Genomic DNA, 22446 nt, shown 5'->3' on the forward strand with positions numbered 1-22446 from the left:
TATATCAGAAGCGTGTTCACTGTAGAAAGAAACTAGCGGCAACGTAGGTGTCACCGTCACTGAGAACAGAAAACTGAAATGTCACAGAGGTGCATTATACTATACATACAGCAGGCAGAAAGCAATGAACTAGAGACATACAGCACTCTGGACAGATCTTGAAAACATACTGATAAGTGCAAAACAAAACAGAAACAGAGCTTCAGCAGTGGTTCAGTGTGGTCACATTCATTTCAAAGCGTGATGCCTCATCATCACCACCACGTCGGAACTTGTTAGAAATAGATTCTCAGGCTCTATCGCAGACCTAACAAATCAGAGATTCTGGGGTGGGGCCCAGCAAACGGTTTTTTGAACAAGCCCTCCAGATATTTATGATGCACGTCCAAGTTTGAGAACCATGGAACAGCACTGTGACATTTATGTAAAAGTAAAAGACTTTATCCATAAACACCTTATGTTAAAAAATTAATACAATGTATTATATGTATTCTGAGCATATACCAAATACAATAGAAACATGTACACTGGGAAGAGAGAGTAAGGAAAATAGAGGTCACAGATAAGAAAAAACAAAAACAAAAACAGAGGGGGACCTTGCAAAGTCTAGCAGTAAATGTGCCGTGACCTGAGGAGCTTGATTAATTCAATGAGATTTTACCACCTCTCAAAAAGGAAAGAGTTCAAAATTCTGAATCCAAAGGCTTCTCCATCTGCCAAATGTAAGTCACCAACATCTCTTGCCTATTCTTACTGGATTAGATTCTTCATTGGTCTCCCTACACCCACTCAGGAGCTCCTATAGTCAATTCACATGACATATCAGCCAGAGTAATTGTTCTAAAACATAAATGTGAATAAGTCACTGGCCAGCTCAAAAACATTGTTTTCCAGTGGCTTCCTATCACATTCAAAATAAAATTCAAACTGCTTGCTGTGGTTTGCAAGGCCTGACATGATCCAACCCCCACCTAGCTCTCGGAAACACTGCTCACATCTTCCCTCTCCTTACTCATTACTCTGTCTCACCACACCAGCCCTGTTACTATTCGGGAACTGCCTGCCTAAGTCTTGGCTCCTGCCTCAGAGCTTGTACACTTGTTGTGTCCTCTGCCTAGAATGTACTCCCCTCCCACTTCTATGCATGGCTTTTCCCCTCAGGTCACAGAAGTTCAAGTTCCTGTTTAAATGCTACCTCCTTAGACAGGCCTTCCCTGGTCTCCATCTAAATTAGCTACTCCTGTCCCTCTTTAGCCCCTCACCCTGAGCTGATTTTCACAGACACTAAACAAATACACAGTGCTGTCCTTCTCATTAAAAAACACAGTAAAGAAAAAAAGAAAAGAAACACAGCAAAGGACTTGGTTTTGCTTGTTCACCTCCATATTCCCAGAATTTAACAATGTTTCTCAACACGGGTACTACTGACCATTTGAAAAGAATGATTTTTGTGGTTTAGGAGTCTCCTGCATAGTGCAGGGTGTTTTGTATACCTGGACCCTGCTCATTAAATGTCAGAGGAACCTCTCAATTATTGTGACAAAATATCTACTCACAGGTCATTGTACATAATTATGAATGCATCGCAGTATAATTTCTCCAAAAATGGCATTGTTGGATCAAAATGTATGTACATTTTGAGACAGACGTTACAAAATAAACATTATAAAACTTAAATATATAGACATATACAAATATACTTAGATGGCTTTTTTCTTTTTTTAATTGACTCTTGTTTTTGACGTAACTTGCACAAAATATTCCAAGGAAAAATTACATTAAATCCATATATAAAGTTAGAAAGCAATTTCTCTTCTCTATACTTACCTTTCCCAAACCAAAAACAGTATATATCTTGATTTATTTGGGTCTTTATTTCTGCCTCCTGAAAAAACCAACTTACCTTTTTGAAGTAATGAGATGTACAAAAGTACAATCCATATCCACACTGCAATGTAATTCGGTTGATATACTTCTCAGCTTCTAGTCTCAAATTTTATTTCCTTAGATTATACATCAGAATACAATTGTACAATTGTGTTATACAATTCAATGAGAAGGTCATGATTATCGGAGGATCTGTTCAGACACTCAATTACTTATTTATTTCTATGTGAACAGAACTTTATTCCACTTCAAGAATCATTTCTGTATGTCAACAATTGTTCATCAGTTGGTCATCTGATAACATTTACATCACCTGGACGTCTGATATCATTTTCTCTTTGGTGGCTCCTATGCATTTAGTACAACATATCCTATGCTGGAAATGTTCCCTTTAATCTTTTCTCTTATTGCAAAATCAATTAAAGGAAACTAAAATTTAGTTAGCTTCCCCTACCGCAGAAGTTCTTTCTAACAGGTACAAATGAAGAAGGAACATCAAAAGACTTAGAAAAAGTGAAACTTTACTATTCTGTTTTATCAGTGACATTTGGATCAGTCCCTGGTGTAATAATCAAAGCCCACATTGCTTCAGAAAAAGACAAGTGCTTGCTCTGGGCATGAAAACAAAATCATCATGCCTTGATTCTCTCATATAGGCTCAAAGAAATAAAAAATATTAGTATGGAAAGAGAAAATAAAGTGAAATAAGGTCCTATGAAAACAATTTGGCAATATGTATCAAGTCTTAAAAATGCTCACACTCTTTCTAGTTATTTCCTTATAAGAATCTGATTTAAGGAAATATCAGAAATGCTATCAAAGTTATATTCAAAAAGATGTTAACTGCAGCAATGTAGAGAACAGAACTAATTGGAAAACAGCCTGGTACCACTTAAGAGTACAAGTGATATAATACCCAATTAACTATTGTTTAAGCCATAAAGACATTTAAACATCTCACGAAACAAGGAGTCTGGAGGTAAGATGTCCAGGTTTAGTGTACCAGCTCAATATCAGCACGAAGAAACCATGCCCTCTCTACCTCTTTGATCTGCAATTCACAACAGGTCTGCTTCTCATCCTTAGTTACAGCACCGCCCCACGGTCACAACATGGCTGCTATAGTACACACATCCACATATGAAATGACATAGTAGAATGGGGGCTCAAAAGCTTTCACCTGGCAAGAGTCTTTACACCTGCAAAGAAACATTTCAACACACACACACACCAAAAAATAAAACAAACACCTAGCAGAGTTTCCTTGATATATTACTGGGCAAAACAGGATCCACGTTTACCTCTAGACCAATCCACTGGTGACAGGGAATGGACTGCCATGACTAGTTCAGACCGCCAAAAATTCATACCCTGGGACTGGGATAAGGACCTTCCCTCCCTGAAATCAAAGGTCCTGCCTGAATCCGCCATCCCATTTATGTCAACAAAATAGGGATTTTGACAGTAAAGGAGAAAAAAGGTAGGCAATAAGCAGGATCTGTTACAAATCTAATTATCCAAGAATAGAGGAATGGTGAAATAAATCATGGTATTTATACCATTAATCATGCTTTTGGAGAAATTTTAATGATAGAGAAAAGTGCTTTCAATACAATGCTGAGTAAGGAAAAACGACTGTAAAAAGTGATGTACAAAACGATCTCAATTTTCTTTAAAAAATATATACACAAATGTAAATGCAGAAAAAAAGACTGTAAGGAAATATAATAAAAGGTTAACAGCGATGATCTCTGATTTACAAAAGTTTTTATTTTCTTAGATTCTGCATTTCCCAATTTTTCTACAGGAAAAAAAAGAGAACTATTTATAACAAAAATTTGTAAAGGGGTTCCATTATCTTATTTTCATTCACTTGACAAAAACATCACACTTATGCTCATCAAAAACATTGATAAAAAATTATTGTTCAAGTATATACTTGTATCATGTTGGACTAAGCTGTAGCCTACATAAGTTTATAATCTTGGTGGCTTATAAGTAAATAACTTCCAACTAACACTAGATATACCCTAGAGTTCAGATTTAAAACTGATATTAAAAGCATTGTCCCTTCAAAGTTTTGATTCATTTATCGCTTAAGATGTCCAGAAAAACCCTTTAAGTTAGCCAAACATCAAATAATAGGATAAAGCCAAATACAAACTATGACTTACTAAGATTCATTCATTCAACAATACTGAGAGCCTACTATGTGTCAGGCATGGTGCTAGGTCCTAATATGAAGAACACTGTTGATGATTAAATAAACAATTTTATATTACACTGAAAGATCTATTCATAAGTGTATTTTTTCTATTTGATTGTCAGCTCCTAGAGCTAGCATGAATCTTAATTATTTTATCCTCAGAGCCTGCCATAAAGTTGGCACTCAAGGAACATTTGTTGATGAATGGACAAATACACGTAACAAAATATTCTGAATATATTATATGTGTATAAAAATCATTGTGGATTTTTTGTATGTGCTTTATTGAATATATTAATGCACTGAAATTTCTTAAAGTACGTGAGTTAACAAACAGACGATTTGGCACAATATTTATCTTTTGAAAAAGTTGTTTCATTAAATGACTAGTTAAAACGTCACTAAGTTCTGTATTGTCTTCAGCCTCTAAAACCTCATGCTAGCAAACACACAAAGAAATAAACATTCAATGTGTCTTTCAAACATCCATACTTTTGACTAACTGTCTATTGAACCATGATGTGCATAGGAAGAGGGAAACTTTTCAATGTTATTGTCTGCGAGTATGATCTCCATCCAGCCCAGGTACCTATTTAGAGACTAGGAATTGGCTAAGCAGGAGGGAAAATGTGCTTTTTCTTAGTTTCTCTCATTAACCTTTGTCGTCATAGATGACACTAAATAAACTTGAGGAACTGGCAGATAACATTGAACTTTTCTGGTCCATAATTTAGACTGCTTATCTAACTAAAAAGGAAGGTCTATTTCTCTTGTTATTCATTTTTCTGGCAGTTTTAGAACAACTGCTGCTTCTTTGGTTGAGCCCCAAGTGAGACAGTGGAGTTGTGTTTAGGAGCAATGCTGCATGAACAAGAAACCTTTAATCACCAGAAACATATTCATACACACTCTGAGGGAGAGGCAAAACTAAATACAAGAACAGCAAGCAGACTCAATGTCCTCATCTCCTGTTTATTTTGGGCACAGTAGAACCTCGATTACCTACCCTATTTCAAAGTTACTTCTCTTTTGTTTGTCAAGTATGTACAGCTGAATCCATGGACGTTAAATGTGAACGTGCCCCCTATATATAGTGGAATGTGTCCATTATCCTGAAGCCTTACGTTAGGTCCTAGAATAGTTTTCTATTTTAAACATAAAAGGGAAATATTTTTATATCAATTAAAACATCTCTATCACTTTAATTACTGAAAGTAACAAAGTTTATAAATTCTGTCAGTGTTCTCATTTTAATTTCTTCTACTAAAGAATGGAAAGTGATTTTTGTTTTTAAAAGACAGTATGACAGTTCCAACAGCCGCAGTTTAATTTTTACCTCTATACTGAAATAGCCTCTGTCCACATAGTCGCCCAAAAAGAGGTAGCGTGTGTTACTCGGTGATCCTCCAACTTCAAACAACTTCATCAGGTCAAAGAATTGTCCATGAATGTCACCACACACTGGAGAAAAGACACAGGGTGAGGTAAACCATTATGTCTTTAAAAGAAAAAGGGAATTACACCAACAGAGATCACAGTCTTAACTTTTACATTGCTTTCACTTTTGACTGGACTGCTCTATAACTATAGTAAATCTAGAATACTGAAACAGTTCTACTGGAAATAATAGACATTTAAAATTGTATTTCTTTTTTTTTTTTTTTTAAGATTTTATTGGGGAAGGGGAACAGGACTTTATTGGGGAACAGTGTGTACTTCCAGGACTTTTTTCCAAGTCAAGCTGTTGTCCTTTCAGTCTTAGTTGTGGAGGGCACAGCTCAGCTCCAGGTCCAGTTGCCGTTTTCTAGTTGCAGGGAGCGCAGCCCACCATCCCTTGTGGGAGTCGAACCAGCAACCTTGTGGTTGAGAGGACACGCTACAACCAACTGAGCCATCCAGGAGCTCAGCGGCAGCTCAGCTCAAGGTGCTGTGTTCAATCTTAGTTGCAGGGGAAGCTGCCCACCATCCCTTGAGAGAAATCGAACTGGCAACCTTGTGGTTGAGAGCCCACTGGCCCATGTGGGAATGGCAGCCTTCGGAGTTAGGAGCACGGAGCTCCAACTGCCTGAACCACCGGGACGGCCCCCAAATTGTATTTCTTTAGTGAACCACAAATATACTAAAAACAATCCTAAAAATGTCTCCTAATTCCTAGAAAATCATCACACTTTTTTTTTTAATTGGGGAATATTGGGGAACAGTGTGTTTCTTCAGGGCCCATCAGATCCAAGTCATTGTCCTTCATTCTAGTTGTGGAGGGCACAGCTCAGCTCCAAGTCCAGTCGCCGTTTTTCAATCTTTAGTTGCAGGGGGCGCAGCCCACCATCCCATACAGGAATTGAACCGGCCACCTTGTTGAAAGCTCGTGCTCTAACCCACTGAGCCATCCGGCTGCCCCATCACATATTTTAGTTGGTTATTTGTGATAGTTTCTCAAATCATGCAAACACTTCTCATACCTGTGATTGGGGCATCTACTTCTATCATAGTCTTCTCTTGTCTCAGGATAGCAGCCCCATCATTGATTATCTTTAAGGCTACTTCCTCTTCCAGTCGCCCTTCCTTCACCAAATGGTTTTTCAAGACATCAATTTTAGGTTTCCCATTCTCAAACACTTCCTTCAAAGTAAGCCGCTGGGTTGGAGGAAAGGGAACAGCTGGAAAGAGAGAAAAAATTATTTAAAATACTTAAATGTATAGAGAACAACCATGAACACATTTCTTTAATGTAACAAGTGAAACCTAATATATTACCATGATTCCATATCCATACCACCAGAACTATGTGGGGAAAACAATTCCAAGATATTGTATATCATAAATGATCGATTCCAATTTTTAAAAAAGCCACGGTTAAAGTCAGTCATTTAAAAGGTATATGTGTACGTGTGTGTGCATAAATTATAATGTTTTACATATAAATATTGAAGACTTGAAGTTGATTCAGTAAATAAGCTAAAAGTGAGACAAGGGGCTAGACAATACGAATATTTATTTATGGAAAAAATGTTAAAAATGAAAAACTGTGGTTAAAAAAAGGAAAAGAAATCACGACACTACAAGAGCATTTATTTCTTCCAAAGAACTGACCTAATGAAACCTTATGTTTCAGAAGTCTGATTTCTTTTCCTGATCAGGGGAATCATAGTTGTATACTTTATTCTTAAAAGATAACTGCTTAAAATATTACTGATAACATGAACACCACTAAAAGGATGGAGCCCTTCCTGAGAATAACTTGCTATCGTAACAGAGCATATTCTTAAGAACAGATACGGAAGCTCTAGTGGTGTTTTCTAACCTGGAACGCTAACAACTTCAGCTTATAATGGACATAAAGTTTATATAAATTCATGGTGAACTAGCAACGTTATCAGCAAGTGTTTTTAACATTTTAAAATTGCCTCATTTACCAACATTATAATTTAGTCTACTTTAGATTCCCTGTGATCTGAGAGCCACAAGTCTATAAACCACAAATTTAAAAGGAAGGGTTCATTTTAACATGTGATTTATGTCTGGTGGTTCCACTTCTAGCTTATGGAAGTGCTATTAAGAACTAAGTTGAAATCTACAGGCACTTTAAAATTTTTAGACTTGATCTAGCCATACCATTTTGTACTGTTTATAAGTAAAGAAAGTCCTATGGTAAGTTTTGTCATGCTCTTAGCTGCACTTGACTCATTCTGACTATTAAAAGCTCATTGAAAAATACAATAGCAGCTATTAAATACTACATTGAGATAAATGACGATATATATTATCCCAGTTTACCCAGGTCAGGCCTAGATTTCAACTAATTGTTAATAGTGCCCCCTTTCACTCTCAAAAGTATCCCAATTTGAAGGATAAATGAGTCTGTGTTATTAAGATGGATTATCAATATACTATTTTAATAGGATAATCTACTTCTAAAATAAAACAAAAATAAAATAGTATGGTAAATCTTTCATTTATTCACCTGGTGCGTCTCTAAGATAGGGTGAAAGGTTAGTCCTGAACAGGTTTCCTGAAATTTTTACTAAAATGTAATGGTACTAAGGTTGTGTTTAACAATAACAAAAAAAATATTTTTTAGTTTAGAGATTCTTAGTGAAATATTTTCAGATGAAGTCATATGCTATTTGACACAACTATATTATATTAAGATAATGAGGGGACAGGGAAGAAGCAGCAGGACAGATGAAAAAAGATGGAGCGAGTTCATAGCTGTGGAAGCTGGGTGATGTTCCCTCGGAAGTTCACATAAGACCGTCCTCTCCAGCGTTGTAATATGTTTGACATTCTTATAATTAAAAAAGGTAGAAAGAATTACCAAAACTAATAAGAGTATAAGCTTCAGAGAGACTTCCTTTAGAGAAATTTACATAAGGCTCAATCATGAGATGTATTTAATCTAATTTCGTGTAGCTGACTTCAGAGAACCACCTGTCCTCTGAAATCTTGATCCCAAAAACATAGAAACGGAAGAGTCCGCACTTCATCATTCCCCTTTTCATACTTAATTTACTTCTTTTTGGTTTTTAAAATCTTAGGTTCAGCCCTTTCCCAGTTTTGAAATGAACCCTACAGAAAATCTGCTCTTTTTAATCTCCCACTTTGTAAATCAAAGAAATTGATCAATAAGCTAAAAACATGAAATAGTATAAAATCAAATATGTGGGAATCATCAAAAAAAAAGTACCATAACAAAGGTACTGTTATTTCACTTCTACCAGTAGTATTATTACTAATAATAAAAATAATTTTCCTCCAGTACTACTCAGTTGTAATCAGAGAACAGTTTACAAAAAAGGAAACCCACTTTTCTTATATATCATAAAAGTTACGTAAGTAGAGGTAACAACAACCTAAAGAGCTCCTGAGGGAGAAATTCTGAGTTATTTTTTTCTTTCTTTCAAATGTTTCAGTTACAATTTATTTAAAACAAAACAAGTACACAAGTCACTTAGTTAAATGAAAGCAAAAGAAAGGTTGCAATGGATCGAGGGGATTATACCCTGCTAGGAGAAATGGGACACAGCTGAGCCAGGAACATTAAGAGGAATTAAGGTTGGCTTGGGACACGCATAACAGAACGTTCCAGAAGACTTCTAGGTTTTTAGGTTAAGGCAAATAAAATCAGTATCTGTCAAAGCAGGAAAAAAGAATCTTCACCTTGAAAAGAGTGGGTCCTACTTCCCCTCAACTTACCCCTAACTATCTTAGAAGCTCTGAATTCTACCTCCCTTCTTTTACTTAGTTCTATACACACTGTAGTTGAGGGTGATTCATAGGCGTGGAAACAGCCACAATCCTGAGAAGACTAAAGGAAATCCAGCTAAGTTTTGGTGATGAAGGAAATAGCAGGAACTTTCCAATTAAACTTTAAATCTCCATTTAAAAATATATATATGTCCCAGATATTTTTGCTTTTGTTGCTTGTGCTTTTTGGTGTTATATCCATAAAAAGGCTGCGAAAACCAATGTCAAGGAGCTTTTCCCCTATGTTTCCTTCTAGGAATTTCACAGTTTCAGGTCTTACATTCAAGTCTTTAATCCATTTGGAGTTAATTTTTGCAAGTGGTGTAAGGTAAGGATCTAATTACATTCCTCTGCATGTGGTTATCCAGTTTTCCCAACATCATTTACTGGAGACCATCCTTTCCCCTTGAGTTTTCTTCACTCCTTTGTCAAATATTAGTTGACTATATACCACAAGTTTATTTCTGGGCACTCGATTGTTCTAGTGGTCTGTGCATCCATTTTTATGCCAGTACCATTCCATTTTGATTTCTATAGGTTTATAATATAGTTTGAAATCAGAAAGAGTGATGCTTCTAGCTTTGCTCTTCTTTCTCAGGATTGCTTTGGCTATTTGGGGTCTTTTGTGGTTCCATACAAATTTTTAGAATTGTTTTCTCTATTTCTGTGAAAAATGCTATTGGAATTTTGATAGATATTGTACTAAATCTATAGATGGTTTTGGGTAGTACAGACATTTTAATAATATTCTTCTGATCCACGAACACAGGATATTTTTCCATTTGGTTCTGTCTTCTTTTATGTCTTTCAATAAAATCTTGTAGTTTTCAGTGTAAGATCTTTTACCTCCTTGGTTAAATTTATTCCTAAGTATTTTATAGTTTTTGACGCTATCCTTCCTGGATTGTTTATATCTTTTTCAAATATTTTGTTATTAGTGTACACTACTGATTTCTATATCTTGATTTTGTATATTGAAATTTTACTGAATTCATTAATTCTAGCAGTTCTTTGGTGAAGTCTTTAGGCTTTTCTATACATAAGACAATCATCTGCAAACAAAGACAATTTCACATCTTCCTTTCTGATTTAGATGCATTTTATTTCTTTTTCTTGTCTGATTGCTCTGGCTAGGACTTCCAGTACTATACTGAATGCGAGTGGTGAGAGTGGGAACCCTGGTATTATTTCAGATCTTAGAGGAAAAGTTTTCATTTCAGTCTTTCATTGTTGAGTATGATATTGGCTGTGGGATTGTCATACATGCCTTTATTATATTAAGTTCTTTCTATAACCAGTTTGTTCAGTGATTTTATCATGAAAAGATGTATTTTGTCAAATGCTTTTTCTGCATCTATTTAGATGATCATGATTTTTATCTTTCAGTGTATTAATGTGGTGTATCATTTATTGATTTGAATATGTTGAATCATCCTTGCATTCCAGAATAGATCTCACTTCATCATGGTAAATGTTGAATCAGGTTTGCTAACATATTGTTAAGAATTTCTGCACCTATATTCATCAAGGATATTGGTCTGTAGTGTTCATTTCTTGTAGTTTCCTTATCTAGCCTTGGTATCAGAGTAATGCCAGCCTCAAAAAAATGAGTTTGGGAGCGATCCTTCCTCTTCAATGTTTTGGAAGAGTTTGAGAAGAATTGGCATTAATTCTTCTTTAAATATATGGTAGAATTCAGTAATGAAACCCTCTCATTCTGGGCTTTTCTTTGTTAACAGATTTTTGATTACTGATTCAACTTCATTTGTTATTGGTCTGTTCAGATTTTCTACTGCATGATTCAGTCCAATTTGTTAATGTATAATTGTTCATAGTATTCTCTTATGGTCCTTTGTATATCTGTGGTATCAACTGTAATGTCTCCTTTTACATTTCTGATTCTATTTATTTGAGTCTTGTCTCTTTTTTCTGTCTAGTTGAGGTTTATTAATTTTGTTAATCTTTCAAAAAAACAACTTTTAACTTTCTGATCTTTTCTATTGATTTTTCTGGTCTCTACTTCATTTATTTCTGCTCTGATCTTTGTTATTTCAGTAACAAAAGCTGCTGGGTTTATCTGTTGAGCTGGTCACTGAACCCCAATCACTCCCATAGTGTGGCTGCTGTTAGTACAGCCCCTTCATTCTACTCAGTTCTCTGCTCAAATATTACCTTTTCAGGGATTTCTTCCCTGACCATTTTATCTAAACAAAACAAAATCTCTTCCCTCGACACTGTCCAACAGAAAAAGTTTGGTTCTTCATCAATTTCTAAATAAGTATTTTAAGGTATATACTATACGCACATTCACTGTTGAGGCATATAAATTAAGTCTGAGCCAGATAACAATTGTTGAATTCTGTAATTATGCAACCAAATATTCTTCTCAGACATAGTAAACTCCTGCTCAACCTTTCATCCTAAAATTCCCTCCTACTCAAAGTGTAGTACGGGGATCAACAGTATCAAAATCACTTGGGAGCTTGTCAGAAATGCAGAATATCTGGCCCTAGCTCAGACCTACTGAAATCAGAACCTGCATTTTAACAAGATCTTCCGCTACACATTAGATCAAAGAAGCACTACTATAATTCACTGATAATCCTGGTTGTACATTCGAATAACCTAGGAAGCTTCTGAAAACACATGTGCTGCTTAACGACAGGGACATGTTCTGAGAAATGTATCATCAGGCAATTTCGTCGTTTATGCCAACATCATAGAGTTGCATAGGTCTGCACTAACACAGACCTAAATGGTATATAGCCTACTACATATGGGCTAAATGGGAGGGTCTATTGCTCCTCAGCTACAAACTTGTACAGCATGTTACTATACTGAATATCGCAGGCAACTGTAACACAATAGTAAGTATCTAAACAGAAAATGTACAGTAAAATACAGTATACAGTACTTTTATAGGACTGGCAGTGCAGTGAGTTTATTTACACCAGCATCACCAGAAACATGTGAGTAATATGTCACACTGTGATGTTACTAATGCTACAACATCACTAAGCAAAAGGAATTTCCCGCTCCATTATAATCTTAGGGGACCATGTTGTATACGCGGTTCATCATTAACCCAAACGTTGTTATGTGCCACATGACCGGATAATGCCCTCATTCCATTGCTAGAAATTTGGATTCAATTGGTTTTAGATTGGTGACACAGAAACTGGTATTTCAAAACGCTCTCCAGGTGAGTCTCATGTGTGGATTAAGAACCATTGCTGTAATTTAATCACAACAAGAATGCAATATTTTCCCCTAATTTTATATCATTTTAAATTCTTGTCTTTTTTTCAATTCATCCTTCTTTAACTCTAGAGCTGTAATGTCTGCTAAAGTAGCTACCAGCCACATGTAGCCACTTAAACTTGAATTTTAATAAATTAAAATTCATTAAAATGTGAAATTTAGTTCCTCAAGTTGCACACGCCAGATTTCAATGCTCAACAGCTTCCCATGCCTAGTGGTCACCACAGTGGAAAGCACAAACATAGGATATTTGCATCACTTCAGAAAGTTATGTTGAACAGCACTGCTCTAGAATATTTACTCAAAAAACACAACAGCATTAAAAAGTTAATCTGAGCAAACTTAAATAGTATAGTCAAAAACAACAACAAAAAACAAAAGCACTATTCAAATAGGAAATTAAAGTGTAAGATTCTAAAAGCAGTTAAAAATAATGAAACTCAGGAATGATCTAAGAGCAAGGGAATATTTGGGTTGAACGCAGATAAAAAGTTGGCTTTTTTATAATTTGTGCTCTAGGCAATCTGTGCAACAAGTTCTTTCTTTTAGTCCTCTGAAATCAAACTGCTTTAATGAGAAAGGTTTTAAGAAATTTGAAAACAGTTTTAAAAGTTAGAAAATTGGGGTTTGGAGGGGATGATGCGCTACATAAATTCTCATTAACATCACACGTTAAACTAAAAGCAGATAGCTAAATGCTAAGCATAACTGCATTAATAAGGCTAGGGGCAGCCAAAGTGTTACTAGATAAGCTTCCTGATTTTGAGCGTTAGGAGTCAAGTTGCTATGAGTATTCTTCCACCTGTCTTAAGGTGGCCATAAGCACTCCTTTCTCTTGGGAGTCCTTCAACCCAGGAGTGTGGTACAAGGTTATGGGGAAGCATAGGTTTTGCCAAACAGTTCACCAAAGGCTGATACATTTCACTCATACCAGCGGGCCGTGAGGATTCCAGTTACTCCGTATCTTTGCCAGCACTTTGTATTGGTCAGCTTTTAAATTTTATTCCATTATAGTTGAGTGTCTACTGGCATCTCTTTGTGGCTCTAATCAACATTTCCCTGATAAGTGGTGATGCTGGGCACCTGTCCTCTTGTTTATTAGCCATCTGACTATCTTCTTTTGGGACATGCCTAATTAATTCTTTTGTCCATTTAAAAATTTACTTCAGATATTTTTTCCACGGACTCATAGAAGTTCTGATATATTCTGGGTATGTGTCCTTTAACACATGTACTTTTTTTCCTCCTTTAATCTTTATTTACATAAGCATACAAGTCAATGAGTTTCGACAATCATTATAACAGAACTGACTTGATAGCAATTCCTTACACTTTCTTTTTGAAAACAGAGAAACCTAATTTCTTTAGGGAAATAATGGATGTATCATAATTTAACCCTTTCCTTACTGATGGGTGGTTAGACTAATTTTTAAAAAATTATTTACTATTGTTAACTATACCGTCGTGAACATTACCCTGTTTTTCTCTAAATCTTTGATTATTTCTCTATGATAGATTTCTAGAACTTGTATGTATTGAACACCTATTGCTGTGTAACAAATTACCCCAAAACTTAGTGGCTTAAACCAAGAATTGTTGTTGTCATCTCTCACAGGTTCTGTGGACCATGAATTCAGACAGTGGACACAGCGGGGCTGGCTTGTCCCTGCTCCACGATGCCTGGGGTCTCCACTGGACACGTGCCAGCAAGCGCCTGGGATCATCTAAAAGCTCAGTCACTCACTCATCTAGGGGTTCATGCTGGCTGTCAGCCGAGGCTTAGCTCGGGTTCTGGATGAGAATATCTACGGATGGCCTCTTCATGTGACTGAACTTCCTTCCACCATGGAGACTGAGTTCCAAAACATGCATCTTAAGATAAAGAGAAAGCCAGGAAGAACCAGTATCCTTTTTCTATCGTGGCCTCAGAAGCCACATTGCGTCATTCTCACCATACTCCATTGACTGGAGCAATGACAAGCCTGCCCAAGTGCAAACGGAGAGGAAACAGATTCCACCTATTGATAAAGAGTGGCAAAATTCTGTGAGAGCATGTAAGATTAAAAATATTTGCTATGGCAATTTCCTGAAAAAAGAATCTGTCAATACTTTCTCTATTTAAAAGAAAAAAAAAAAGCCAAATTACCAGTGCCTCTAACAATACCTTTAAATCAGACCCCTTTTTAAATGGGCAATTCTATATTTTCCAAGCTATTACCAAATGACAATATCTACTAACATTACAGGAAAAACATTAAAGTAGATTGTTCTCCAATGTTTCAAAATAATTTAGGATGCCATATTAGAAGTTGTATATACTAAATATTTTCTGATTTGCCAGTTGTGAAAACAAACAAAACATAATTTTTCTTATTAAATAAACAGAAAGGATAAAAATGCAAAAAACACAAACTATTAAGGTAAAGCATACATTTTAGAAATACTTGATTCAAAATAAAATGCAGTTTCCAGTTGAAATATGGCTAGTAACTCCTGATGTAATATCCCTTAACTTCTAACTAAAATACATATGAAAATAGGAACCAGAACAAAATGAAAACTCTCACCATAAAAACTGTAAATGACTGACAACAATTCACCAAGTATCTTCAAGGCATTCATTCAAATAATTTTACCGAACTGCTACTATGTGTCAGACACTGTTCTATGTGTAGTAATAAAGTTTTGATCAAGACAAATCTTAATGCATAAATACATATATAGGTATCTATAAAAATCATAAAATATTTCCTCATAGGTAGATATCACAGTTTACTTACTTATAATTTATTTAACCAATCTCCAGTTTTTGGAAATCTGTTATTGTTACATATTTTCCTGTTACAACGTCTGTAGCTGATTTTATTTTCCAAAAATGGCTGCAACAGTATTTCCCAGTCCACATACTCTTCTGCCATGTAACTTTGCCCCTCCCCTATCAAGAAGAAGTCTAATTCCCTTCTCCTAGCATCCAAGCTGGCCTTCATGACTTGCTTTAACTAATAAGTTGCAGCAGAGGTGGATTCAGCTTCTGCCTTGGTCTCCTGGAATGCTTCGTCTCCAAGAGAGCAGGTGCTCTAGTCAATATCCCCAGCTGAATCAGCCTTTCAGTGACCTCAGCCCAGGTTCAACCCAATTCAAGTTTAAGACTGCAAGTATGTATTTTATAGGGCACTTACTACATACCAAACACTAAATAGGCTCTTGGGACCATCAGTTAAAAAAAATAAAAGACAAAAATTTTACATGGCAAGGGAAAAAGAATACTATCCCAAAGATTCAATGAATGACCAACGCATTGAAAATTATAAGATCCAAAAGACATGTTTATGAAGTTAACGAACACAAAAAACAAGACAACATGGAGCAGAAGAAGAGCAGAAGGCAACGATGAGATGAAAGGAAGAATGGTTGAGATAAGGAAGAATCTCTGGGAGAGAGCAAAGAGCAGAAATCAAACTGCTAAAAATAAAGTATATAATATGGAAGACAAACTAGAAGTTCTTTTAGAATGCAAAGGAAAAGGACAAATACGAAAATAATGAGACGATGACATATAGAGACTATGGGGGAGAGACAAAATAAGAGTTAATGATATTCCTGAAGAAATAAACTAAACTAATGTGGCAGGAAAAATACTCAACATAAATTAGAAAACTTTTCTGAGCTAGAAAGTTTTGTTTTAACTTTTTTAGATTGGATTGCTGCATTTCAGGAAAAGCTAATAAAAGATGCATTGTTGAAAAAATACTGAATTACAAGGATAAAGAAAAAACTTATGTCACAATGGCTGCCATTTTGTTTTCTGGACTATTAAATTTCTAATATTAAATTTTGTATGTTGCCAAATAATCTATACCATGTGTGAAGGTCATAAAAAGATCTTTACAAAATCAAAGGGACTAGAAATATATCACCTACATAGTCTTCTTGAAAGAAAATTACCTAAACACTTATTTTAGGTAATGCTATTTCTTGATTTGGATGCTGGAAACATTCACAAAGCATGTTTCCTTTGTGAAAATTTATCAAGCTGTATACTTAGAATCTGTACACTTTTGTATTATATGTTATACTTCAATAACAACAAAAAAGCAAAAAAAAAAAAAAAAGCTTTTTGATGCTAAAACACTTAAGTCTAGTTGACCTCAGCCAGAGTTGAATTAAAATTAAGGAAAAACTGCAGGAGTCCTAGTACCAAAGATTTTCAGGTCTGGCTTTATTCACTTTGAACCCCAGACCCAGAAGTCCTGGGTGATTTCAGGAAGATTATGTAACTCAGATATCAGACTTCCACTCATGTGCACATCTTCTGTTTCAGTTCCTTCCCAATCCCAGGAAATGTGTTTCTAGAATGATTTTTTTTTAACCACACTGTTAAAAAAAGAACCTCTCTTGACATGGTTAATGACCACATCCAAAGCACACTTTGAACACTTTGCAAGAAAAAATACAAAACAAGATTTTTGTCTTTACTGCCCCTCTCTCCTCAAAAGTAGTAGTAAGTAATAAAACAAACTATTTTCATTACCAAGTAATTCAAATAATGATGCTCAGTATTCTTTAAAAATTCAGAGCTAGAGAGCCCAGTATATCAGTGTTTTAGTAGGGAAATGACACACTGAGGCTGGATATCAGTCTGCGTCTTAGGCTGAGACATTTTGGCATTTCAGTCAGTGTAAGAAGCCAGAAGAAGCTGTGAGAGGAGGCGCATGGTACCGTTACTAAGTTCTTGTAAGACCTCTTTTCAAAGCCTTTTCTTCTTCTGAGCTGCTGTCCCCCCAGGGATGCTAGAGCCAAGGTTGTCTTATCTCAAGGACCGAAAAGGAAGAGCCAATGGAAACGCCGATGTCCTTGGTCCATCAATGATAATAATATACAAGGTACAGTGGAAACTCAACTGTCAGGGACCCTTAGGGATGAGCCAATTTGGACAGACAATGGAGTTTGTCTTTTTTACTATTTTATTGAATATTATAACCTATACATATATATTATACATACATATACACACATACGTACATATGTAAAATTTAAAAAATAAAAGGCACATGTATAAAGCAAAACAAATTCATATAAAATCAATAAAGTCGTTTATAAAGATTAAGATACAAAAAAACTACTAAGTGGTAAGTGAGATGTCAAATGCCACTTATTTAAAATCTACAAATGTTCCGGTGTTAACGCTACTCAAAAATAAATCCATACAATATAATTTAAACTGTGACTAAGTAATGCATTAGAAAAGGCAGTAAATACACCCAAGTATTAGCTCGAGGTAACAAGATTTCAAATTATTTTATTCTTCCTACTTTTCCTATTTTTTAACTTTCTCCAATGACCCTATATTACTTTTATAATTATATATATATATATGTTTAAGAAATCAGTATAACCATTTCATAATGATCGTCTATTAAGTGAACAATAAAAATTGGAAGAAAATAATGAAAATATAAGCAAGTGTTTGGATCACAGATGGTTTTGTTTTTTTCTATCTACTTTGCCCTACATTCCAATTTTTTCAAGGTTTTATAAACTTTAGTAAAAGAAAAGTAACAGATGCCAAAAGCAAAAAAGGAAAAAAAAAAAAAAAGGCAATCCCATCGGCAATAACTTCCCTTATGTTAGTCAGTTTTATACATAAATAAATAAGACTTTTCTCAGATCAGCTGAGCTGTACCCCAAACTGACTCTCACCGGTAAAAATTCAACCTCAAATTTAAGTTACATCTATAAACAGCCAAGAGTTACTAAGACAACACAGGCAATTCTGTGGCTTGTGCTTCAAAACATTAAAAAGATGTTATGATAGGCAGGAAGTAGACCTCCTAAGATTCTTGGCCCATGGTACACACACACCTTCTCCCAGTTATTCTCTCAACCAATAATCTAAGCCCTTCTGTGAAGGAAGTCTGCAAACATAATTAAGGGCCCCCATCAGCTGACCTTAAAATAAGGAAATTATCCATGTGGGCCTGACATGAGACTTTCAAGTCAGGATGTAGAGATCAGATATGTAGGAGTCCAGAGATTTGCCATGAGAGGGATTCGATGTGTAAGTTCTCCATTGTTGGCTTAAAGACAGAAGGGGGCATAGCAAGAAATGCAGCCAGCCTCCAAGAGCTGGGGGTGGTCCCTGGTTGATGGCCAGCAAAAAAAATAGGAACTGCTTTCCAACCACCACAAGGAACTGCAAACAACCTAAATGAGCTTCAAAGCAGATTCTTTCCCCAGAGCCTCCACATGCAAACTCCGTCTGGTGAGCTCCTTGATTTCCACCTCTGAGGCCCTGAGCGGCGGACTCTGCCCCACAGAACTGTGAGCTAAACATGGTAATTTGCTACACAGCAATAGAAAACGAATACAGAATACTTACTCAGTTGTTTTTCTAAAGCCTTTCAGCAATTTCAAATATATGTTTATACATACGAAACTCATACCAGCTGCCTCTTAGAATCGAAACAGAAGCCACAACCTTTAACTGTACTTTGACTCATAAAACAGACAAACTGCACCAAACCAAACCGCATGCATCACAGAACTTTCTCTCTTACCACCAGATCCTCAGATCCATGTTCCAAGATAAAACCAGGCAAACTATTATAATTTAAGAGTAACTGCACAGATACTAGATCTAACACTAAAACTTCATGAGACCTAGCAACCTCTCTAGTTTACAAATTCTAACTAATGCTTGTCTAGATCACAAACGTCCACCCTAAAATCTAACAACAATCCCTAATCTAACAACAGCAGCCCATGAGTAGTCTTTCCTAACTGCCTCTCCTTTCAGGAAGACTCCCAGTTCCTCTGGTTCTCTCTGCTTGTTGCAGCAAGTTAAATAGACCTAACTTGTTTTTCTTGAACTACAGATAAATCCTCGATAGTCTCTGGCAGGTGGTGTTTGGGGTGTCCTACAGTTTAACAACTGGCACTTGCACTAAGATTCAGCTGATCTTATTTCTGGGGAGACCCACAACTTGGTGATAGGGGGCACATATGAAGCCACTGGACTGCCACCTGCTCGAGGAGACCCTGCCTGACAGTAAGGTCTCTGAGCTACAATAATTTTACTGAGTACTTCAGGACCAAGGGTCCTCTGACTTCAAGTCTTATCAGATTGTACAATGAGTGTGACACCTGGCTTCTCCCTCATCAGCAGCGTTCCTATCGTCGCTCTGCTTGTTCAGGATCTTGAATGTCATCCATCTGTGCGAGGAAGTCCAGAGGCAGAGGAGAGACATGGCCTGATAACTGTCTCCCAGCCAGCCTCAAAGGCTGACCAGTTCAGAAAGCCTCATTAGACCAGTAATTTGGACAAACTTTGCACTGGGTCACTTTTTCTAAAACTTCCTAAGGACTGTCTTTAGTCTTTATAATCCTGAGAACCGTTTTGCTTAGTTCTGTCTGCTGGGAGATGAGGTTCTGATCAGCCCTCAACTGATGACAGCTGATCTTTGGTGTCACTTCAGGTCTTCTGGAGACACGTGATTGCAAAAACACCATCTTTACCAGTGGCTGCAGGTCACATGGGGAGTTTTCTCAGTCTGAATCTCTGTCTCTTCTGTTCCTCCACTATTTGGGTTCCTCCTTTATTCTGCTTCCTTCACATTTTCAGATTATGAATATAACTCCACAAAAGGCATAATTTCACCAAAAAAGTTTGTATTACAAATGACCTCTTGGGGAACATTTAACATGAATGAGATTGTTTATTTGAGAGGCACCTTAAAACAAAAAAGGAAGCAGAGTTCTGAATATCTGATGGTCTGCATTCCTTAATATGAGGAAGCTTCCAAATGCAATTCAAATAAATTCTCAAACTGTGTCCCTGAACGACTTCCCAAACCCCAGGATAAGAAGAGCACTTATCAAACTCAAGACTTGAACAGGCCTCCCTGATCTCTATCGACTAATCCATATTTTGATGTGCCTAGGAGATGCAAAAACGGGAAAAGGCTAATAATTGGCATCACCCTAAAAAGAATTTAGAGATTAATTAATTTTTAAGAAACAACAAAAGGCCCTTATAGTTTGTAACTCTCTGGAAGTTAGACGATTACCCAGGTGACAGGAATTTCTAACATTCAGAATTTCTCTCTCACTCAACCTTTAACTATAATAATGTCTTTCAGTTAGACTGATTTAGAAGGATTTACATTCCTTCACATGTGTGTGAAGACGGGGACGTGAATGCATATCAGATGTGGTTTTGCTTATCTAGGAAAAAGAGAATAATTTTGTCTTAAAATAAGAAATGTCTGTGTTAACACGTTGTTAGCTAATGCTATGGCGGTAATCATTTTGCTACATATGTGTATCATGTCAACTGTATACATGCAACTGCATGTATACACATAAGTGTATCACGTCACACTGTATACTTTAAATTTATACAATGTTATGTGTCAATTATGTCTCAATGAAGCTGGGGGGAAATTTTTTCTGTTTGTGCCAAGAGGTGAAACACAGTGAAAGACAAATTCGACAGTATACCACAAGGGTAGAAGGTCTGATACTTTATTGTCTGAGTTTGTAATAGCTACAAAAAAAAAAATGAATTTGAAGGGAGAAATAAACTATGTAAAAGATTTGACACAATTAGTCAAGTGTGAGAGCTTTATCATAAGGAATAAAGGCTTTTCATAGGTCCTTTTAATGCAAGTTCTCTCATGATTAATAAAGAGCAAAATTTTATTTTCTGTTAAAAGAACACAATTATTCTAAGCCCAGATGAGACATTTCCTAAATCATCAAAATATTCTGTTAACTCTCTGCACTTTTTGACATACTCAAAAACCTTTTTTTCAAGTCCTTACTTTTGGAAAAAAAAAGTTAACATTCCTAATAATCACTGCCACATACTGCTGTGTTTTTCAAGATACTGCTTGTAACTATTTCTTATCTTTGGATGTCATGACATACCACTTGCCGATTCTCTTGAATTTGTCCTTCTCCAAATTGAGAATGATAAAAACTGTTAAGATGTTTCTCACAGCTACGATATCTTTGGGTTTATACTAAATGACCATAAGGCAACACAAAGATTTGGTCCTTTACCTTATTAAAAATGTTTTTGAAGGATTATAGAAACGACCAGTTTTACTTGGCATTCTCCAACTTTTAATTAACTCAAGAATATTGTGAGAGCTCTTTGCTTTAGTAAAATTGGGTTAAAAGAAAAAAAAATTAATACATAAAAAGGAAAGCTCTGCCTTCCTAAATTTAATTATGTATAAGTGAGATGTGTTCAAAGTAAATATGCTTCGGTGTTCATGCATCTTTCAGGTTAAAGAAAGCATACGTTCATATACAAAGAGGGACACAACAGCTGTCTACAAAAAGATTACCTCTATGTTTAAATAAGCTTGTATTGGTGAAATTCATAATATATTTCATAGGATAAATCAAAGGACTGGAGATTTGTTAATGTTCTCTCTGTTCATAACATGTTTGTACTTTCAGAATAATCACTCACTAACTTCCTTATAAAACTGATTATGTACTTTAAGATTCCATTCTCTTCTATTCTGATAATGCTGGTTAATATAGCAAATTAACTAGAACCTATAGACTCAACACCCACAAGTGGCTTCTGATTCTTCCTTACATTCACCTAAAATTCCCAGCTATAATCTAAAGATCAGGAATTGAGCCTTGTAATACATGGTGATGGAAGGAGAACTGATTCTGGGTGGTGAACACACAGTGTGATACATAGATGATGTATTACGGAATTGTACACCTGAAACCTGTATAACACGACTAACCATTGTCACCTCAATAAACTTTAATTAAAAAAGAAAAGAAATTGAGCCTTGTGGAGACATAGCAAAACAACTTCT

The 22446-nt window shown here is 35.9% G+C and overlaps 1 protein-coding gene across 3 annotated transcripts in view; it reads right to left on the reverse strand.

The window, feature by feature from the left end:
• PPP3CC (protein phosphatase 3 catalytic subunit gamma) overlaps positions 1-22446 on the reverse strand; it is a 74747-nt gene that overhangs the window by 37385 nt on the left and 14916 nt on the right. For all 3 annotated transcript variants that reach the window (XM_081075856.1, XM_081075854.1, XM_081075855.1), the window contains exons 2-3: positions 6553-6750; positions 5430-5554 (exon numbers count right to left, since the gene is read on the reverse strand). In XM_081075856.1, the coding sequence (XP_080931982.1) occupies positions 5430-5554; positions 6553-6580 (153 nt within the window). In that variant the 5' untranslated portion in view covers positions 6581-6750. The remainder of the gene's footprint in view (positions 1-5429; positions 5555-6552; positions 6751-22446) is intronic.

This window comes from Rhinolophus hipposideros (genome assembly GCF_964194185.1).
Source record: "Rhinolophus hipposideros genome assembly, chromosome: 16".
NCBI classification, from domain to species: domain Eukaryota; kingdom Metazoa; phylum Chordata; class Mammalia; order Chiroptera; family Rhinolophidae; genus Rhinolophus; species Rhinolophus hipposideros.